This window comes from Ischnura elegans, chromosome 12, assembly GCF_921293095.1.
Source record: "Ischnura elegans chromosome 12, ioIscEleg1.1, whole genome shotgun sequence".
Taxonomy (NCBI): Eukaryota; Metazoa; Arthropoda; class Insecta; order Odonata; family Coenagrionidae; genus Ischnura; species Ischnura elegans.
The window spans coordinates 92,991,936-93,015,540 of record NC_060257.1 but is presented as its reverse complement, the minus strand read 5'-3'; the positions used below and the strand labels follow the sequence as shown (position 1 = coordinate 93,015,540).

The following is a 23,605-nucleotide window of genomic DNA, read 5'->3' as shown; positions in this document are numbered from 1 at the left end:
AGGTCTGTAGGGACCTCGACTAAGGCTTCTTGTTCCACAAAAAGCCAGGAATCTTCACAGGAAGAGCCTGCTGAGGATGACCAGTGGTTTGTGGATATACATGCACTCAGTAACCAGTCACACACACATTCACTCACTCACAGGTGGCTTCACACTTCCGGTAGAAAATAGGTCCAAAGAGAGCGTGGTTAAGGATCGGCAAGGGGACGAGGAAGCAGACGTATAAGTATATTGGCTAAGAGGTAGCCCCATGGAAGAAGATAGCCCTCTTCAGTGTGCTGATGGATAAAGAAAAGCACTTCCAACAAGGCTGAAAGTGGAGGTTTAGTTCTTTTGGTTTGAGGTTTGAGTTTCTTAAAAGGAAGAAGTTGCTGTTACAAAATAGGTGGGTTTCCCATTACAACCCAAAGCATCTTATTGTGATACTGATGCTTCCACTTATGGAATTTCAGCTGTTTTGACCATGAAATAGGTAGCGGTAAGGGGCCCATAGCATTTGCTTCTTCAACAGTGACTCCCTTTCAGCAAAAATACAGCCAAATTGAAAGTGAGGCTTTAGCTATTGGGAGTATAGTAGAAAGGTTGGATAATAATGTGCATGGTGACAAATTCATATTGATAATTTTAAAGCACATTTTAGCCCCTGCTGGTGATAGCAGCAATGAGGGTGCAACTTTGGGCCTTACTGTTTTCAGCCTTTACCTATATTACAGAGTTTCAGAAGCCAGTGTCCACTGGTGCAGCAGATGTGTTCTCCCGTTTTCCCGTACCATCCAAGGTAAATGAGTTCATAAATTTTTGCAACGTTTTGGATAAAGATTCCCCTCATTATGCAGTGGTTGCTAACGAAACTGCCAAGGACCAATGGTTGTAGGCAGTTGTGGAGATTACTCTTAACAGTTGATCAGAAAAATATCAAATCAGTGCATTTGATGCTATTTTTTAAATTAGACATGCCTTAAGCATTTGTGAAGGCTTTCTCCTCAGGAGAGATCGAGTTGTGATTCCTAGTGGTTTCCGAAGGTATTTAAGCATGTTAATAATGGATGCTCAGGAATAGGGTAGTTTCCTTCGTCAAAGAAAACGAAAGGCATTGATTGCGATTCATTACCCACCATTAGTGTATTCATAATAAACAAATTATTTAGTTTTAGAAATACCGGTTTAGACGAATGGCAAGAGTCAATTTTATCCTCATTTGAAAAAGGCCAGATTGGCGCCCATGTGATGCCACTCCACGTGGCGTCACAGGGAACTAGATTCTATACGAGTAGATAGGAGTTTTACATCGTCTGAGATTACCAATGCATGCATGGGGCACATAGCTCAGGGAAACATGTCTTAATAATCACCTATTAAAACTGGCTAAAGCCGGAAAGTTTTCCTCGTTTGATAAGGTATTAATAATCAGGAACGCCAACTTACAAAAAATATTGGGGGGCCCAAACAGGTGATCTAGCCCCGGGAAATTTTATAATTAGTGAGTTTTAAGTTTATTTTAAGCATTTTAGAAGAGTCATATGATCAACGTTAGAACCCTGTTAAAGCCCGTATGACACTTGCCAATTTATTGGCCAATCCATTGGATATTGGATTGTGTACCCACTGACACACGCCAATTTCTAGCCCAATCTCAGTTTCACAATATTGGGCACAATTTCTTGGCCAATCTACAATTTAGAACAGGTTCTATTTTCTCGAGGCCAATCTCCAATCAGAACTCAGTCTTGTCGACTCCTAGTGGCCAAAACTAGAAGCTCTTTGCAAAACATTTCACCTCGGAATTTTAATATCATATATAAAAACTTTACAAGCATAGCAACCCATGAAATAGCTCAAATAATTAATGTGTACTTTGAGAGAATATAAATTCACAAACATCAACTGTCTAAAGTGGGTAATTCGGAAATAACATTTCGGATATTTAATGAATAAAAACGTCGTGTTTCTCCTCGATAGCGTCTATATTTTGTTTATTTTACAATTATTAAACTATTTTTCATGATTTGAGCGCTAAAGTTTCGGGTGAAAGTCCCAATTGATGACACAATCTCTGTTTATTCGATGAACATATTCCAGCCAAAACGAGCCGCTACGTTATCTTGGCTCACCTATGAGATCACCATATTGCCTATCTCTCATCATTCAAGGAACTCACCCGAATGAAATTTCGAGCAATTCGAGAATATCTTTGCAGCCCCTCGAAATAGTTATTAAATTTACAATTATTATGCCACCTCCCATTCTGTAGCTCATTGGCAATTAACCTGCGTCTTGAGATGCTCTTTTGTCATTTTGTGTTATGTGGCGTTCTCTAGTGGGGTATTAGAACACTATAACGGCCAATATTGGTGTAAATATTGGTACGTGTCATACGATGCGTAAAGCCCAATATTTTTACCAATATTGGGCCAAGTTATTGGCCAATATATTGGCCAATAAATTGGCAAGTGTCATACGGGCTTAACTAGAATATCGAGATCTGAACACTCCGGGGAAAATCGACAAGCCTGGCACATTTTTTCCTCACACCCATAACGAATTTGTGAGGGGGCTCGGGCCCCCTCAGGCCCCATGGAGTCGGCGCCACTGTTAATTAATCCTTATTTAAGCCAAGCGCTACCAGCTAGCATGGTACTCTGCTACCTGCTAGCATCCTGCGTCGTATCAGCGCTCAGAGCCTCGCCCCAAGGTCACCTCACTTGCGGCAGCGGGAACCAGAACGATGTCACACGGGAGTTTTCCCGGCATCCATACTTACCCGTCGCGTTTTCGCGCGCTTGAAATTTTTCACTTTTCATTTAATCGCGAAAAATAGATATCGTCATTTAAAAATCTAAAAGCGTGAAATACGTACCACAGGAGTAATAATCTTTCGATTTAGGCGATGAAAAATAACAGGAAACCACCCTATTATAAATTTATCTAATGTGTGTGTTCCTTGGCCTCATCCCGAAGATTATTGAGTCACAGTACGCGTTGATTTGTTGGATAAGGATTTTCCTTTAAATTTTAAATTAAAGTTTAATTTATTTTTAAAAGATGGTTATAGTGAGTGGATGATGTTCAGAGGCACTGATGCTAATCAGGTCAGAAATCAGTTGGAAGTCTCTAGCTCTTTTTGGTCCACCAGAAATGAAAAGGAGTGATATAATGAACCTCCTTTCTCCTCAGGAAGTGATTAGGTGGTTCACAGAAAATTATACATTGTAGTTAAAAGAGTTCGAGCATTTGTGGGTGATTAATTTCAAAATTAATGATTTTTAGCGCATTAATCGTAAAGTTTAATGTGCAGGGTACATTTATTGCCTTTTACCTCCTCGTATTTGATGATTTTCATTGTCAACGCCTTGGTCAACGCTTTAACTACATTTAAGTTGGCGGCAGTTGGCGCGTACGCTGCTACCACCTATGATAAAAAGTTTGGAACAAAGAATTTTGCAAATGAAAAACGAAAATACCTTAGACCATATAAGAACTAGACCCGCCATTCCCCACCCCTACCCATGTCTCGCCGTGTGGCCAACATCTCCCCTCCGCTCCCTTCCTTCCCCTCCCACTTTTAAAGGGGCGTGACGTAACGGTTGGGACGCTCATCGTCGTAGCGCATGGCAACGAATGGGGATTCACTGTATCACTGCGGTATTTTGACCATTTTCTTCGCGATTTTTCAATTAAAAGTACTAATATATATTGCGTTATGTACGAGAAGTATCCTCTCAGCCATGGTTGGATTGGTGAATTTACAATTAATGAACAGTGGCATTTTTCGTCATTGGCAGCGACGAAAATATATTGTGGCAGTAAAATGAAGACAAAGCCCTTTGTAAACTTCCGCAGATTTTTTTCTTATCTCGTTAGCGATCTAGCATCATTCGGAACATCGTTATAAAAACATGAAATCTTGCACAAAAGTTGTAAACGGGGGAATTTTAGAGAGGAAAAGGGTCATGGTGTAAAGAATTTGCCGGTCGTCCACGAAGTAACGCGGCAACGCCTTCGCATATAGTAATTTTTAAACGGTCAATTATGCCATGCAAATTGAGCTGCGTGCTAGCGCTACTAAAAAGGGATGTCAACAAATCAGCATTCATATTATTTAGGTAAGTAATTTAGTTATTTCATAAATGCATAATTTTTTTACTTAGCAGACAGCTCTCGTGTTATATATATTTTGCGATGGTGGAAAAAGGTCTAGCGCCGGCTTTGCAAGTGACACCTACGATTTACGCACGCTACGGAAAATTCTGGGAATAAATAATACCTATTAACATATTTATAATTAGAAAGAAAGAGAGGATTGGATTAAAATAATTTTAAAAATAAATTTGCTTTATAACAATCAATTATATTTAATATATTGAATAACTTATTAAATATTTTTATGTAATTTTGTACGCATGTACTTACAGAGTTTTCAATTAAATTCTTTAAACAATTTACGACATAATTTAATTTTTTAATTTTTTTATATTCTTGTCACAATACGTAAGAAAAGAGGATGTGGATTCAAAGATCATCTAAGAAGTGAATCTCATTTTATTAAAAAAATCCAGACGCGATTACTCTGTCAAATGTGTGAAATGTAACGGATAAATTTCTATTTTTCACGGCAGTATGATATTTCGAAGCACTTGGAGACGCAAGACCATAAAAGATATTTAAATACTGCTCTATCTTCCTCCAAAATACAGAAATTTTAAGTAAAAACAATTTATGAAAACGAAGAAAAGAAACTAGCATTAGCAGAAGGATGTATTTCCATTCTATTTTTTATAGTCATTCCTTCAGATCTAAGGTCTGTGCATCACAAGTTATCAAATCGGTTTTGCAGCGCACATGATACATAAGGCCGTTCAAACAGCTGCTGTTTTGTTGCCCGCAGATGTGGAAAATATTGTCATTAAAATATATTTCTATTTCTACATTACACTGTGCGTCTTCAAATGCTGAACGAATTTTGTGAAAATGCGGAAGTCGCATGTATAAGAAAATACTTGGTTACAGTAAAACGCGCTAGTTACCTCTTTCGTCAGCTGTAGATAGAATTTTTAAATTATACCACACCATGAATTCCTACTTTCTATATCAGGCTTAATGTCCTAGAATTGTAGAAGAGAGTTTTGAAAAAGAATCCTCAAATTTAGCTAGAGTTTAAAAACAAACAATCACCTTTTTTTAAATGCTATTGAAGTTATTGAGGGAGATAAAATTTGGTAATCGAAGTAGCGAATGAAGTTTAAAATATCTGAATCAAAAGCGGTCAGAAAGTCAAAGCGGTCGACTAAAATCTCTATCACCTTTGACCCCCATTATGACTTTCGGAGGTCAAAATAAATTGTTGCACGGATGAATGAACTGCGTAACCGACTTTGGGACCCTTCAAAACCTATGGTTTGACACGTTGGTTGTCATGATGGCCAGACATTTAACTCTATGACCTTTGACCCCCATTGAGACCTCGGTGGTCAACAAATCAATAATACGGATCTATTAACTGAAAAATCGACTTTGGCACCCTTGAAAACATATGGTTCGAAACCTGGGTGTCACGATGGCTGGACGTTTACCTCTACGGCCTTTGACCTCCGTATTAACCTTGGAGGTCAATTAGTGAATAATACGGGTATTTGGACAATGTCAATGACTTGGGTGCCCTATAAAATCCATGGATCGACACCTTTGTTGGTATGCTATTCTTTTTGCCACCCTTATGACCTTGACGGTGACCTTACTGGGTCAACGGTTGAATTTTCGTAAATTTAAGGGTTTTTTTTCGGGTTTCTTGTGTCCGAAAACTCAAGAATTGACATTTTTGGTCAATGAAATTTAGGCATTTTTCAATCTCGATTTTTTACATTAAAACCACATAAGGCAAATTAAAATTTTTGGTTTGGACCCACATTGCGAGATCAAAAGGTCAAAATTGTAAAAATTTTCCTTAAACTCAACAAAACTTAGGACCTTTCCCCACAAAGTGTGCCAATTTTTATGAATATTGCTCGATGCAAAGTTACTAAAATTACGGGTCAAAAATGACACACGACCGTTGGGACAGTCTTAATATTCATTTTCTAGGAATGTCACCGTTAGGTTAATTTACTAGTAATAAGGAATATTTCAAAAATAATTTTGCCTTTTTATGGACCCCTCCCTTCACCCTTTGTGAAATATCGTGGGATTTTGCTCCACGCCTTCTTTTTAATCTCACGTAGGACTTTTCAAAATGCGTATTTTCAGTGTAAATACGTTAATCTAGGCTTCATTGTACTGGGCTTATAAATAAAACGATTTGTTTAATTATTTTTATTGAAGATTACCGAGATCGCAATAAACTGGTTTTTGCGGAAAATAATTACGAGATACTTGCCGGGACCCCTTCTTTTTACCTAGAGGGGGTGAAAAGGTATGGTCTAGGGGGAGGAAAGCCATGGTCTAGGGGGGGAAGCCATGTTCTAGGAGGGGGGGGGGGGCAAGCCAAGTTGAGACATTTTAGCATGGAAAAGATGAATGAAGAACATTATAACAGCGCTTTATTAGTTTATGAGATCATTTCCTTGAAAAAATAGTTTTATTTCAGTTACTTAACTTATACTAATACATATCATTTTTCGTTGGTTTGAAGAAAATTTGTTGAATACTTTCGTTCCAATTCAGTACTGATTTTGCTTAAAGAATTTTGCGATTTTTGCTTCTAGGGGGACAGCTGCTCCCCCTGGCCTTCGCTGGGTACGCCCATGTTTACATATGACATTCTTAATCAATTTATTTAATACGATCGCTTCTAGCTTTATCTTGATTTATTTAGCTTTTTGCGCACATTCAAGGCTATAAAATGCCTTAGTTCATCGTAAAAATATATTTATTAAGTGTATAATCATTTTGCGTGCCCAATATCGTCACTTTTCGGCGACTTTGCAGCGAATGAGCGTTAAAATATCTCAAGCGCGCATACGGAATATCGTCTGCAGTCCCAACCGTGACGTCACGCTCCCTCATCCCACTCACTTCCCCGCCGTGCGATGTTGGCCACAGCGTTCCGTCCGAATGGCACGTCTACTTACTTAAATGGTCTAAGGAAAATACAATAAACAAATGCCACCGCAAGTGCGAGCCCGTAGCTCTGGTCAGGTCTGGTGGCGCTTAGCAAAGTTTACAAACAATCTTTTCGGTCCCTGTTAATGTTTGATTTCAGAGGTTAATTCTTTACCATCTAAGCAGCCTGGAAATGGGTAAGCACAAAGACAAGCATTCAGAAAGAGAATCCAGCCGCTCTAGTCACTCCTCGAAGCATAGCAGAAAAGAAGACCGCGATGGTCATAAAAGGTAGTCCGCATTTATCATTCGTAAACATTCATTGTCTTGATGAGGGTTTGGTGCTTTTCCGGCGAATCTTGTTGATGAAGTTTTCACGGGAAATCAGAATGAAGGCCCTGAAGACGATGGCAGTGAAGGCCATTGAAACGTTGGCAGCAATGTCCATCCTGACCCGGCCGATTACCTTCTTCTGAAGACTTCATCAACAATTCATTGTCTTGCTTTGAATCTCAGGCACTGAAGATAGTGGCTGGTAAATTAATATAGTAGAATGTGAAATAGCTTTGAATGTACGCATGGAAAGTCCCTCTGCGTGGTATAAATATCGTGTTGAATGTACGTTTAATTTTTATATGTTATGACAGTAAAAGTGAGGTATTTACAAAATTATAATTTTTCCCTACCAGGCGGAGGAAGGAATCAAAATATGCAGATGAAGACAGGTCATCAGAAGATGAACGAGAAAAAGAGAGGCTTAGGGACATCCGTGAAAGAGACGAGTTTGCAGATCGTTTAAAAAGAAAAGACGCTGAAAGACAGTTGGCGTACAAAAGGTCGAAAGGAGTGCACGAAGAAGCAGCCAGGCGTCTTGAACATGAAGCTAAAGATCGTGAGAAAATTATACCTAAGTTAAGAGAGGAATCTAGAAGAAAGTATTTGGAGAAAAGGAAGGAGGACAAAGTTGCTGAGTTGGAGGCAGATATCATAGACGATGAATACTTATTTGAAGATGAGATGTAAGTTGCTCAGATGCCACTAGGAAAATGCTTACAGCAGATGGTCTTATAATGGACCTAATATTGTCGGGTTCGATGGATTAAGGCCATGTTATGCATCAATGACTATGGGGGGGATGAGGGGATAGATCCCCCCCCCCCGTAGACACAGAAAATTTTATAGTGTGCTAATGTTTTCCCTGCTGTGATGATTTCACGCATAATAACGAGTGTAACACAAATTTTACGGCCAAAATGATAAAATGGTGTTAAATGTTTCTATTACCCATCATGCCAGTTTTAAAAATTTTCCCGTTACCTGGTGGGAGGGGGCTGATGTCGCTCCCCCTCCCTCCCTGAAGCGTATTCCTATTTATGCCACTGTTATGTATCCTATTAATCATTAAGTTCAAGCGATTTTATTTAATGTTATTGGCTAAAAAAATGTAGGTTTCATTGTCATAGCCAACAGAACAATTCCATGTTACATTGAACCTTACATTTGATTACATAAGCAGTGTATGAAATATTGCACAAAGAAATTAACCTAATTAACACATCGGACAATTTAATTACATTAATTAAATTGTCCGATGTGTCTTTTTGCTCATTTGTTTTCATTCCAATTGTAGCCTCACTTCCCGGGAGAAGAAGGAGAGGGAGCATAAAAGAAGGCTCTTGCAGTTGGCCAAAGAACATGAGCAAGCACGAGAACTGGAGAAAGTGCAGCGGTATCACATGCCAGAGGATGCTAGAAGGGTAATTGGAAAAATGTTTGTGATGGTGGATTTCATTGTTTAAAAACCTTGTCTCTGATCCAAAACATCTTCATTTATGTTTGTTTTATAAATATGTCCTGATTCTTGGTTTGAGTGAAAAAATGTGCTTCACGTTTCTGAATGTAGTTTCATTTGTTGTTAGGGTCGCCACGGTGACTATGTGGAGGTTGACGAGCGTGAAAGGGGCCCGGGCTCAGAGCAGAGGAAGTGGGAGGAAGAGCAGATGTCGTCGGCTCAGTTCCGCTTTGGCGCTCGGGGAGGGAAGGAGCAAGAGGACTATGAGCTGCTCCTCGATGATCAAATTGAATTTGTGCAAGCACTGTGCTTGCCTGGATCAAAGAAGAGCTCGGAAGAGGTGAGGTTGGACGTGACAGGGAATAAGTAGTTGCTTCTTAATGATGAGTCTTTTCTGCTCTATGATTTGTGATTTCCCCATCCATCATCCCCTCATTGCTTCAACACAAAGAAGGTTGTACGAACTAATCCTCAGATGTCTGTTGATAATGATGAAATGACTTTCCCGCCCATGCCTTGAAAATGCATGCTTGTGTTTGTTGCTGTAATCAATGACTTCTTTTCGCTGCAATACTGAGAAATCATTTTTTTATTGTTTCCATTTGTTGCAGACTGAGCCGACGTTAACTGAAGTGGAGAAGAAGAAGATGAGCATACAAGAGACGAGGATCAGCCTGCCAATTTATCCGTTCCGGGAAGACCTTCTTCAAGCCATCCGAGATCATCAGGTAAGCATGTGCATTAGTTGAAGTTGATATTTGCGTTTGAGGTGTAAATTAGAGATGGGTCGAAAAGAACCAAACTGCCAAAAAGAACTGTTCACTGAAATGAACCGGTTCGAAAATGAACAGTTCTCTAAAACTCCCTGTTCACTGTTCATGTGTACGCTGCAAAATTGCGGCGTATTCGGTCCAAAAAGGTATGCTCACCAAGAGGTATTTTGAACTGCAGCTTACTCCAGCTAGTGTGTAGTGGTCACAACAGATGGCAGTTACGACGCAGATCATCCAAGGCCGTCGAAGCACGTCATAGATGACCTAGCCCCTCCCCTTCCTTCTCTACCATTCCCCTCCATCCACGAAGATGAACACTGTTCATTGAACAATTTAGCTGCCAAGCAGTTCGAACGGGTGTTCAAAATATTAGGTTCTTTTTAGCTGTTCTTTTTCTCAGTGTATTCATTTCTCCAAGGGAGTTCTTTTCCTCTCGGCGTTCATTTTGATGAGGGTATTCTTTTCTCGGAGGGCGTTCTTTTTTTGGAGGCCGTTTATTTCCTCTGGCTGTTCATTTGAACCCTCGCGTTGATTTTGATTTCCTGTTCATTTGAACACTCGCGTTCGATGAACAGGATGTGATGGTTCAGGTTCATGGTCAATTTACAGCTCGGTTATGTGTTCGTAATTTTTGCCATGGTTCAAAGTTAATTTAAACATTAGGTTAAAACTTTATTTTGATTAATTATATTATAGTAAAACCTCTTTATATCGTAACGGTGGGGACCAAAATTTGGGCATTATGATGTATGGAGGTTCACTATAGAGAGGTTTTAGTGATAGTGCACCATTTTTTCATATCATTCAGAAATGAAAGGCACTACTGTCTATAAAACCATTATATGTATGTGTTTAAACAAACATGCATGGATTAGTGAACATATATTTATTACTATATACATAATAATTACAGAAAGCGTGTGCTATCACATGATTTTTACCTCAATTTGAGAGAAAATTATGAGATCTCTCTTAATTCAACAGTCATTTAAAATGATTAGGATAGTTAGATACCTTTGTTCTTATTTACTGTTAGGTATGCTCTCATATGGAACAAAATGGCCACAACTAATGATTAACATGAAAATTACAGCATATTAAAGGTATATAAGAAAAAAATAATAAGGGTGAAACATTTATCACTGAAAATGCCATTCCATGTACATAATCGCGGCTGCATTAATGGTGTTTAGTTGTCTCGGTTTGATTTGAAGAGGTAGTAAGGCCGTCTCGGGGGTATCTCCTTGGTATGATAAGTGGAGGTTTTACGATATAAAGAGGTTCACTACAAAGAGGTTTGCCTATAAATTTACATGTAAATCTGACGGGACCGTAGGGATGGTATGATGTATGGAGGTTTATGATGTAAAGAGGTTCACTACATAGAGGTTTTACTGTATTACAAAAATGTATTTCAGCAAACGGAAAAGTTAAACATAAATTGTTTAACTATGTTATATCCAGTATATATTTTGCTATTAAATTATTTGTAAGGGGATTAACTTTTAACTGGGTTAATCTGTATTTTACCGTGCATTGCATTAGTAGGTCTGAACTTATGATTTTGAGAGACAAAAATTTGGCTTCAACTTTCCTCAAATTACTTGTTTGAAGTGTAATTAGACATTGATGGGGAAGTGCTTGGTACTCTTTTGGAGAAAGTCTACGGAGGCATATATTCATATAGACGGTGATTTTATTTGATGATCTTAGGTTTTTCACGTAGCCATATTTTATGTATGTATTTTATTTTGACCACTTAGCTTAATTGCATATTAATACACCTGAAAAGGGCTAGCTCTTTCTTTGCTTTCAATTTTTAACATTTAAATATGTTACAGAATCCCATGGGTGTAACAGATTCCATTATTTTTTTTACATTCTACCAAAAGTACAAATTTAGTAATGAAACTTATTATTTCTCAACGTCTTACTCATGCTATTATTGACAGTTAATTGCATTGTTAGAGTGGATAGATACCTAAGATATCTAAGAGAGAGATTCACAAATGACGTTTATACTAAAAATATTTATAAAGGACAGTTAGCAGTGTATGAAAGTCTAAATTGCTCATAAGATCAGCATTTTAAAGCTTTTCTGGTGCTATATATGCGAACAGCATAAGATGCTAGATTGATAAATATTAATTCTGGGTTATTCTACATGTAGACAGCAGATACTGTCCTGGGGACAGAAGACCCAAGTAAAGGCCCAGGACAGAATTTGCTTGAAATTACTGTGACAAGCTGCACAAACCATATGATACCACACTAGGCCTTCATTTACTCAAAACGTCCGATAAACAGTATTTTCTACCAGAATGACCCTGACTGTTCGCCACAAACAGATATTTTGAACTGTTCTTTTTACTGAATGGGTTCAGAGTGAACGGTTAATCAAAATGAACAGTTTAATCCACCTCTAGTGTAAATCATTTATGTAATGCTTGTGATGTGAAGGCCCTTCTCAAAAATCCCTGCATTCAAAAGAAAACCCGCCAGTCTGCTAATGCTTTGGGTTGAGTTGGGATGGTATCGCCTTTTGAGGGCAGTGGCAACTTCGGCCATTTCCTCCATGAGGGAAGGGTAAGGAGAACCCTGGCACCAGTATTAGCCTGATCTAAATAGAAGGCACCAAGGGGACCATGGCGTAATGCACCATCCGACGGGTGGAGTGCTATGGAGTGCTGCCTTTAGTCTCAATGAATCACTCAAGCAGGGATTGGGCAGTCAATAAGAAATCATTGCCACCACCAGAACCCAAATCGCTTGGGAGGCCGTTTATTATTTGTAAAATTTGGACTGCTTCTTATTCTAGTGCATCTCTTTTTGCTGTTACTCTATTCCTGTTTTTTGACTCCCCAGGTTCTGATAGTTGAGGGTGAGACAGGTTCTGGGAAGACCACGCAAATCCCACAGTACCTGCTGGAAGCAGGCTTCTGTGAGTACGCAGAAGAGGGGGGGGAGGAGGAGGAGGAGGGTGAGGGTGGTGGGCTTGTGTTTGGTGGCAAGCGCAAGAGGGCCAAGCGCATCATTGGGTGCACGCAGCCTCGGCGCGTGGCGGCCATGAGCGTGGCCGCTCGTGTCTCCCAGGAGATGGGCGTGAAGCTCGGCAGCGAGGTGAGTCGTAATGCATAATTATAATGCTATTCGAATTGAAAACATTCAATGGCATCATACCTGAGCGACCCATTTCTATTACATTATATCCACATAGGAATTTTTGGAAGAAATTTACATTTCATGAAGTCTAAATTTTTAAAAAGTTGGTATTGCTGATAGTTTTCTATGCTTGATTGGTAGGAAGTACTTGAAATTTCTTAGTTACAGGAAAACATTTTTCTGGTTGCCATTTAGTTCAACAAGGGAATCTGCCAGCTATGCTCATTTACTGGTGATGGTAATGCAATGAATAAGCAAATAACAAATCCAAGTTCTGAAAATTGACATGCGGCCAATGAGTGTGCAAGAGAAGATGAGGATGGGTGGACATGACAGATATTGGCCTATCATCCATGGGTGATGACCAAGTGGTTAGGGTCATGAGCTGTCATGGTTACAACTTCTGTAGCTATAAATAAACAAATTATTTATTTTCCAAGTCATATAGTAATATCATTTTGAAAGTATATATGTTAAGAGTGGGGATTTGTATAAGACTATGCATGTGATTAAATTTTCATGCCATATTTCGGGTTAGAAAAGCCTTGTGACTCATGATTTTGTACCAATTTTTCTGTAGATTTTGTGGGAACCCCCCCCCCCCCATTTGAAACTCATTCAGTCAAACTGAGGGAATTCCACTCCCTCCTATCCTCCCCGCACCCATATCCTTTCAACTCTTCCATCGCCCCCCAATATGTTCCAGGCCTGTCTTCGTGTTTCAGTTGCGGCATTTAGTTGGCTTGAGCTGGTGGAAAGTCCTGCCTTCACAATTTAGTATTAAAATAATACACGTGAGGAGGCCTGGGAGGAAGAATAGGTACTTGCATTGCCATTGCAAAAAAGTGCAATAAAATACATATTTTGTCATCATGCCGTCATTATTGCCATTGTCATGTGGTTGATAGCAAACATAAGCATAGCCCATGCCAACAGGGCCTGTGCTATCTGAGCATGTTTCTTCTCCTTCAAATCAGTTCGAAAAATGTTGGACTCTTATTGATTATATTATGTACAGTATGCAATAGGAAGAAGTTGTACTAACTCTCTAATAAGACCATTTCTCTTGTTGTTGTATTGACTCTCATAAATAGAATAATTTTTTTCATGATGAACCACTCACTGCTACACTCCAACCCTGCTCATCCTCATTTCTCTTCAATTATCCACTTTTATTTGCTCCTTCCTGTTCTATTTATTTGATTTAGATTGATGATTTTTTTTAAATTTGCAGGTGGGGTATAGCATTCGATTTGAGGATTGTACGTCTGAGAGGACTGTGATTAAATACATGACTGATGGAACACTGCACCGAGAATTCTTGTCTGAGCCGGACCTCAAAACTTACAGGTACCAAGCACAGGTGTGCTATCATTTGCTCTCATTTCTAACATTTTAAGTTCTTTGTTTTTTAAGAAAAGAGTGAATGTTACACTACTTGGTAAATTAATTATTTTATGTAAAAAATTTTCTTATGAAACAGTAATACTAATTTACTGTGAAAAATTCAATAATTACATGAAATGGGACAAAATTCTGTAAAAAATTGATTTTATGCGCTTTGATTTTATGTCGAAGTGCGTCTGGAAAGCATAGAGAATCACAAACTTTGATTTTAAGTCTTTTCTTGATCTAATGTAGTTTTTTTTGCCATTGTGTAGTATAACCTCAACCCTTAAGAGCCAACTTATCTTGATTTTTCACAGTTACCTTTTGACATTGCACAGAACAACCTCAGTCTGCAAGAGAATACTGATCTCAATTTCACGTATATTTTTTTAAGTTTCTGAAGGAATTATGCATGCCTAGTTTGGGTTTAATCGACTGAATCAGAACAAGTTCGGAGGAACCGCGTTGAAGCAAGTAAGGGCTATTGAGAGACCCCTGCCATTATGAGAGATGGCCGAAGCACAGTCAATTGACCCTATGATTGGCATGTAAAAAAAATTTGTTTTTACGAGGCCCTTTTGTGTTGGCACTCACCATAGCGAGAGTTTCCATCACCAGAAACCTTTACCAAGAGTCCCTAATCTAGCTGTAATTGCTGGTGATCTGTTGGAAATGAAGTTAACACGGAGTGCTTAGTGTCAAATTCATGAGGTAAACTGGTTCAATGAGAAAGAAGTTCATTTTGGTTAAAATATTGCGATGTTAACATTCGCAAATACTCTATCTTCTTTTGTTCCTCAGGCAGCAGAAAGCAGTCGGCAGCTTACCCGCAGGTCCGTGAGTTGTGAAAGATCGCGTGGGGTTTTTCACTCCGGAGGGCGCACTAAATTTACTGCTACAAGTGGGCATCCTGCGGCATTTATACTGCGTAGTTTTGGAGGACAATACCTGGTTAATAGTCAACATCTGTCTTGCAGAGTAATTTCCATTACGCTAAGGACCTGATTTTTCAAAAATCATATTCAGATGCTGTGAGGATTATTACAGTTGAAAATTATATTGGTGTCAAAACCTGTGGTTTAAAAAATTGGAACGAGAAGAGGAAAGACAGAATTACTGGCGGAGAGCAAGGCCCAGACTTAGAACGCATAGAGGTGTTCTCTCTTGACTAGTTTTTAGTATACCGGGACTAACCACGTTAATAATATGTACGGGAGTCACCCGTTTTCGCACAATTTGCCATTGCATTTGCCATTGCTGAGTGAACTCTGAACTTTTTTCTACAAATGAGGTTACACTGTTAAATATATATTATATAAATAATGGATGTATGGACAATGAAGTAATTTTGTAATATGTGACTTATAAAAACGTACCTGTAGTCTACAAAACTCCAGCTACAAACTCAATGAACGAATTGTATTAAATCATTCAGATAAAAATATAGTTGCAAGATAATTTGATACAGCTACTATAAATAATTGGAAGTATTCGTTTCAAACATATTACATAATTTTATTTGTACCGCATTGTTCTCAAAACACTAATAATCCTAATAATTGAACAAAAAACTGTGCATATGTCTTAAAGTCATTTAACTGACGACCAAACATTAAGTCAATTAATGAATTGTGAAGTTTTTGCCAATAAAAGGAAGATGTCTGAAAACTCAATCACTCAAGTCATTCAAGAATTCTTCAAGATTGCTCGCTGTTATCGCTATGTCATGTGCAAGCATGCTTGACGATTCAGACAGCTTGCACGTCAGGTGAAAATGGAAGAAGATTCCTTGTGTTTGAACTACCCTCAGTAGAATTTGTCTTAGCAGTACATAGTAGGTCATCAGAAAGGAAAGAGATTTTGATTGATAATGGCACTAATAACTTAATGGGGACACTATTCCTTCATGGCACACAAACTAATGCCACAATTAATGCCTCTGGTATCCTGGCCCTACTCTTTACACATGTTTTGCTTTTATCTTTTCCAGTGTGATGATAATTGATGAAGCTCATGAACGCACTCTCCATACAGATATTCTTTTTGGGCTCGTGAAAGATATCGTCCGTTTTCGATCAGATCTCAAGCTACTCATATCATCTGCTACTCTTGATGCCCAGAAGTTCTCGGAATTTTTTGATGATGCTCCTATATTCAGAATCCCTGGTAAGATATTACAAATTTTGATTTTATATTTTTATCCATTAATACCTTTCCCTGAGATAAATGATAACCTTGATAATGACCACTTAATGTTGTTGAATAGATGATGCCTAGGTTGGCTCAGTGAAAATTTTTGTGGAATCTAATTAAGTACATATTTACTTTACGTAGTAAAATGAAAGAATTCTAAAAACAATAAATAAATGAAATGAGTGTGCATATTGCTGTGCTAGTATGCTTTCTGTCATGATGTGTAACAAGTACATATGTATTACCTAACTTAGTTACATTGTAGTTATTTGATGATTGATATCAATGCCTCCTCTCCATGTGGCTGGTTGGTTTATGCTCAAAGTGATGATTTGCTTTTTAGAACTAAGCTTTCAAGTATGGCTTTAATGGAATTATGGAATTACTGCCACAATTTTGCTAGAGAGACTTTTTTAAATAATTGCGAGCAATATTTTTGATTCACAAGAATTGAGGCGGAAATTCCTTAATGTTTTTCCTCTTAATTTCTTCTTTTAGAGTTTTGGAGTTAAAAATAATGTTGTAATTCAAGTGAATATAGGAGATAAATTTTCATCCAAAATTGTTTTTAGGGAGGAGATTCCCCGTGGACATATACTACACAAAGGCACCCGAGGCAGATTATGTGGATGCTGCAACTGTGTCCATCTTGCAGATACATGCCACGCAACCTCCTGGGGATATTCTTGTCTTCTTGACTGGACAGGAGGAGATTGAAGCATGTCAGGAATTGCTCACGGAAAGGTGCCCAACAAAATTGCTCCCATCTAATTTTCGATTGGTATATTTTGTGCTTCAAAATATTGAAGCCTTTACGTTTCCTTGGAGTGTTGCTTACATTCTGATGTTTTCTCTCAGGTTGAGGCGCTTGGGAACGTCAGGAAAATTGAGAGAATTGGTGATTCTTCCAGTCTATGCAAATCTCCCGTCCGATATGCAAGCAAGAATATTTGAGCCTACACCTCCTGGTGCGAGAAAGGTTAGTTCTTAGTTAGTAGTTAGTTGTAGTTTATTTTTAAATGGACATACCTTATGATATTGAAGGTGAATAAATATATCATTGTTATTATTAGTGATTACATCCTCACCCCCAGTAATGTTCTTATACGTCCCCTAATTTTTTACAATATAGAAGACACAATCATAGAAAAGTTTGTAGAATTTTGAATTGCTCCGTCCCAGGAAATCAGTGAAAGTAATGTATAGATTACTGAAAAAAGTCTTTTGTTTGAAAAGGGGACTTTTGGAGTTTTACTGCAAGCCTTTGCCAATTTTATCAAATAGAATGTTCATATTTAAATAACTTTTGTGATTGTCTTATGGAGACTTTGTGATGTGCCGCTTCCTCTTCTTAAAAAACTTTTCTGAAACTTCTTTCCAAAATCACTTGGCAGGGGTCAAAATTGTCATTGAAGTCATTCACTAACCGGAAGTTGTCAAATTGAGTGTTTATCACCTTGCACTCCTCGGAGCAGAGGGAATTCTGTGAGAATTTTTGCTCGCATACTCTTAAAGTTTGCCAAAGACACAAAGCAAATCATACCAGGAAAGTGGATGAATTTATTTTGTTGATCGATCCATGGGTGACGATAATTCTATTTTTTATATTCTGAAATCTAAATGCACATAATGCTTTGGAGCGATATTATACTCAATAACAAGGATCAAGAATAATGATACTGTGCACATATGCTTTGTACTTTTTCAAACTTATCGTGCCACTAAAAATTTGTATTAGAAAATATAAATGACCTTTATTCACTATGGGAAGAAAAACAAGTATGGAGGACAGTACCTCAAAAAAAAATTCAAGAACACAGGGTGTCAAACCATGGAAATTAAGCTTTTTAGGCCGCTGTGCAGATAACTACGCAATGCAGGTTCTTTGTTTTTCATGGCAATTTACCACAGTTTACAGTGGTGCTATGTTCATGTGGTCCATCCAAGGTGGCAATGAAAAGGGAATAATACGAGCTTCCAAGAAGCCACTGCCAACAATGAAGCCCATTTCAGTGCTAAGGCCATGCTTGGCTGTAAATGCACCACATTTCAATGAAAATTCATCATGATGATTTCTAATCCAAGGCAATCTTTTTCCTTTGTTTTCACTTTGTTATGTGCATTCCACTGCCATTTCAAATGTGCACAGCAGGATTGGAATACATATGTGTATGGAATACATCAATGGCTTCTCCCAATCAATTCCTTCTCTATACCTCTTGTACTAATGTTGTTTCTCAGTCGTATGAAAAGCAGCTGGCAGAATATTTTAGGTGTGAAAAAACATGGGTTAGAGACCAAACGAATTCCCTTTTTGAGCCCCACCTGTTAGCAAAAAAGTGAATATTAATGCTGGAATTATGTACTTAGATTGTTCTATACATATGTATGTGGGAATTTAGGAATGGTCATTAGGTATTCCAGGTTCTGCTGTATCCATTCAGAATTACAATCACAATCGCAAATTACAATCCTTCAGCCATTCATCTGGGTGATGTTTGTAGATATCTTTTCATTTTGTGAAGGTTTAAAAAGAATTGGCCTTTTCGTTTCAATTTCAGGTTGTTCTTGCCACCAATATTGCTGAGACGTCGCTTACAATTGATAACATCATTTACGTGATAGACCCAGGATTCTGCAAGCAGAACAATTTCAACTCTCGCACCGGAATGGAATCCCTCATTGTTGTTCCCATCTCCAAGGTAATCAACTCTGCATTCCTGTTGCCCTCTCTTATATTTATGGCATCATTTGCATTTAAAAAATGGAAACTTTGGCTGCTTATGGTTTTAAATTATGTTGATGTTATTTGCTGTTATGAGTGTTTCATATTCGATTGCTGTCCTATTTATAGAGTAATGTATAAGCATTTAATCTAAAGCTATTGGCAGTCACAAAGAATCCTACGTTGTTGATGGAATGAATTCAACCTTCGTATTTCAGGCGTCAGCTAATCAACGAGCGGGTCGTGCTGGACGAGTTGCCGCTGGCAAATGCTTCCGCCTGTACACAGCATGGGCATATAAACATGAATTGGAGGATAATACGGTGCCAGAAATCCAGAGGATCAATCTTGGGAATGCAGTGCTTACTCTCAAAGCTCTTGGTATCAATGATCTCGTCCACTTTGACTTCCTGGATCCACCTCCTCACGAAACTCTTGTAAGAAACAATCAGATGGTTTGTCTTGCCTCAGTTGTGGCAATTATTGGTAGAAGGGTGGTGGGTCTCAATCTTGATGATAAAAGAACTCGCAAACTTTTGTAATATTCCACCCTTCAGTCAAACCTATGCCAACATAGGTTTCATTCTGAAAGGGTACTTAAAAAGTTTGTGTGCTCTTCAATGGTCATAATGGAAAAATTCCACCCAACTAAATGTAAGTCTATTGTTTACTCTGGTTATCGAGGGTATGGGTGCTGGGAGGGAAAGAATATTTACACAATAAATGATTTTGAGGTAGAATTATGATCAGCCAATTGATAAACCGTTGAATCCTTTGAAAGTGTTATCGTAAGGGCAGTGACAGTGTATTTGTATGTACTAGGCCACATGATTTTGCATTTTGTGTGTATGAACAATTCAAGTAACCAAAAATTTCATTTTGGTGACAGGTGTTAAATATAGTAATTGGTTTATTAGCTTAATATGCTCAGTTGCCATTATTAATGCCCGCAGTCACATTAGCAACCATTCTGAAAATGAGGAGAAAATCATCGAAACATTGTGGAATGCTGTGCGAGAGAAAAGAAATGGCTGAAAATACAATTAGAAACTACGCATGCGCCCTCTTTATAGTCAAGGGTCATGCATCGTTGCTTTTTTTGTCTAATTTAAAGGAACACAAGGCTACTGCGCAACTGAGAATAATTTTCATTTTCCATTTTAAGCATGTTAAATTTTTTTTTATTACAAAGAGGGGCATTTTTAAGATTTTTGGTTTTTCCCAACTCAATGGCTTAATATGAAGGCCCTCTGAAAATGTTATCTCATGTTACATTTATTTCTCTATATAGTAAGTTAATACGTTGGGGCAGAAATCTCAAAAGAAATTCGGTAGGTAGTTATACGGAAATGATTGCATGGCCTGCAAACGATGAATCCTTATTTCGAAAGAAATAACGTGAATATTGCTGCCATGAATTGATTGTAATGAAACGGGTTTGTACTGCTCTGGGAAATGAGTGAAATAAAAATATCAGCAGTGGGCTGGAAATCAGGGAAATTAGAGAATGGTGAGGGAATATCTTGAGAGGAGCCGTAAAAAGGCAAAAATTGTGGTTGAGTGGAGAGAGCATTGTTGGGTAAGAGCAGAGGGGTGGGTGAATATGTATTACCATATAAGCGTGTGTAAGAGGCGCACCCCTATTTTGAGCATCAAAGCTGTGAAGAAAAAAATTTTGCGGCATTTTTTTATACTATCGCGTGGTGTTGCAGACGTATGCCTGGAATTTCGACAGTTATCGAACTTTCCTCTTTCAATGCTAATTGAAAGAGGAAATTTTTGATAACTGCGGCGGTAATAGCGGCATAAGAGGGAGTAGAAAGAGTTCTTATCCTCTCTTCGCACATGCCGTTGCTCTACGATGCTAGTCCTACTCACGAACAATTTTGTTTAAATGCTCTCGCAGGAGTATTGCAATAGAATTGCAGCCGTGGAAAATTTTAAGGCAAAACACGACAGGTATTTAGCATGAACCTTCCCCAGAGCTTGGACAACAATCGGGGCAATCTCAGCGCCGTAGGATAATAACCACGTTGTAGATTTAATGGAGCCACACTCGGCCCTCCATCAGCCAATGCCTTTGCCGTTTTTTTCCTTTCTGAGACTCAACAGGAAAATATCAAGGGAACAATAGAAACGTGTTTCATCCCTACCCCGTCTCACCAACTGACCTTGATCGATCTCCCAGTTTATGGAGGCCAAATGCTAGGTGAGTCATCTACTGAGCCCGAAGATAACTCGATAGCTTTCAATAATGGCATGACACGCACGAGGTTCAAAAAAAGAAGAGATCTAACGCGACGCATATCGGACAGAAATTAAGTTTTTTAAGCTCAAATTTAATGGCACAAAGATTTATAGTTACAACAAGGCTATTAATATTCAAAATAGTCCAAACAGCACAATTTCGGAAGAAACAAGCGTAGAATAAGCGCATTCAAACAAGGCGAGACGGACTGGAAACTTTAGGCAACGCAAACTGCGTATATCATATTGCTGCGCCTTCGCCCCTTCGCTTTGAAGCCAACGATGTCACATACAAGATCGGACGTGTTCTTCCCTTGCTCCTTCGCTCATAGCCTCGTTGCTTGAAATACGGAGGGGAGGGAGCGCGCTCCTTCCCTTCGACCTCTCCTTCAGCGCTCTTCACTTACAAGCATTTCCGATTTCTTCTGTCCACCATTTAATCCAACAATGAACACACTCGTTCGAATGTTTTAAAGCGCAGTTTTTATCACCAATATAATTTTCAGTTGCAATAATCCTCATATTAGCGTCTGAAGATGATTTTTGGAAAATCAGGTCCTCAGCGTAATGGAAATTACTCGGCAAGACAGATATTGACTATTAACCAGGAATGTCCTTCAAAACTACGCGTTTCTCTACGTTTGATAAGCGATTACTATGTATATGCAGTATAAATGCCGCGGGATGCCCACTCGTGGCAGTAAATTTAGCGTGCCCTCCGGAGCAAAAAATCCCGCGTGATCTTCCATGTTCACCTTTGGGGTACCGACGTGACGACGCGATGCTTACAAGAAAAGCAAACAGGAGCATTTTAAAAATACGTCACTAAGGGAGAAACTCCCCTGCCTGCCGCTTGTTTTTGACCTAGGATTACAGATGACTGACTCACACTGAAAACCAAGGCCACTCAGTTCCCATTGGACTTGCGACCGGTGAAGGGGAGGGGGGAAGATAAGAAGTTTGTGTAAGAGGCGCACCCCCAATTTTGGCTGCAATTTCTGGGGAACAAGGTGCGCCTCTTACACGCGCTTATACGGTACGTTGCCACCATCCTGGCTGGGCAGCCCTTAACTGCACTTCTTCACTTCATCTTGAAACATATTATGCGTTGTACAAAGGGAAGCCTTGCCATTTGTCAAACACTGTTGGGAGATTTGGGCGGGAGTTGTTAGAGACTCTGAGGTTACACGCTATGCAAATTAGCTACTAACAGAGCTACACAGAGAACATCACCTTCGAACCGTGCAATGTTTCAAGGTCCAACAGAAACATTGTATGTAGAGAGAGATTTTACCTCATGGATAGGAGTAGGAATTTGTTTCTCCCCGGGATTATAAAGGGCTTTTATGAATGCTGGGTGGGACTCAGTCATCAAATTGCTCTTGCCTGCATCTAATTTCTTTGTAAAGGGCTGATGTCCCAACGCCCCTGCCACAAGTCTATTAAGGCAGTTACTGAGGCAGTTTTTGGATGCACTCCTTGCTGAATTTTTCGTTAAATCCTCGTACATATATGTCTGGTTTGCCATTGATGTTGTAACAAGAAATTTTGTTGTTCTTCTACTTTGCATTATGCCCCACATTATGGGAGCCAAAAATGTAAAAAGTATTATTACAAATTAATGTGCAAAATGCCACAGGTTGTGGATAAACTTGTTACGCGTAAAACTATTGATTCTTTTACCTGGGAAGAAACCACGATTGCAATATCTTCTCTTATCTTATATTTTAATTACTTTGACCTAGCTTGCTTGTCGGAAAAGAAAATACACGAAACATTGCAGGTTTAGAGATACATTTGCAATTTACTTAACAAAATGAAATATTCAATTTACAGACAATATAAATAATCAAAATAATTCCTTATACCCTCAGGTCATGACCTACGGTATATTCTAATGTAGACACAAATTTGTTACATGAATAATTATTCCTTCTTTGAAGTACAGTGGGTCCTCGTTCTACGTCACCCCGTTTAACGTCATTTCGCGATAACGTCATGAAAATTTTGTGACCGTCATTCGTTTATCGCACCTTCGCTTTGCGATAAGATCAAGTCTTTTAAATTTTGCGCGAGAAAAAATGCGAAGCGGCAGGCGTTGCAGGTTGTTCGTTTTGTGGGCGGTAATACAGTCAGTCTAAATGAAGTGTAAAACGGTGTGTTTATTGTTAGTTGCGATAACGGTTTTAGCAAATTTTCTGCAAACTGAATTCTTAGGTAGGTGCGCAAGGTTTTACTTGACATAATGATTTTCAGGAACCTAAAAAGTGATTTCAAGGAATTTTTCTG

At 38.7% G+C, this 23,605-nt stretch overlaps 1 protein-coding gene across 1 annotated transcript in view; it reads left to right on the top strand.

Annotated features, from left to right (window-relative positions):
- The first annotated feature begins 7,103 nt into the window (after positions 1–7,103).
- The window catches only part of LOC124169070 (pre-mRNA-splicing factor ATP-dependent RNA helicase DHX16), a 29,786-nt gene continuing 13,284 nt past the window's right edge, over positions 7,104–23,605 (top strand). Inside the window, exons 1-12 of the mRNA XM_046547544.1 lie at positions 7,104–7,326; positions 7,725–8,054; positions 8,666–8,792; positions 8,955–9,167; positions 9,439–9,555; positions 12,466–12,720; positions 13,997–14,112; positions 16,142–16,317; positions 16,917–17,088; positions 17,203–17,323; positions 18,906–19,046; positions 19,288–19,506. Coding sequence (XP_046403500.1) covers positions 7,229–7,326; positions 7,725–8,054; positions 8,666–8,792; positions 8,955–9,167; positions 9,439–9,555; positions 12,466–12,720; positions 13,997–14,112; positions 16,142–16,317; positions 16,917–17,088; positions 17,203–17,323; positions 18,906–19,046; positions 19,288–19,506 — 2,085 coding nt within the window. The 5' untranslated portion in view covers positions 7,104–7,228. The remainder of the gene's footprint in view (positions 7,327–7,724; positions 8,055–8,665; positions 8,793–8,954; positions 9,168–9,438; positions 9,556–12,465; positions 12,721–13,996; positions 14,113–16,141; positions 16,318–16,916; positions 17,089–17,202; positions 17,324–18,905; positions 19,047–19,287; positions 19,507–23,605) is intronic.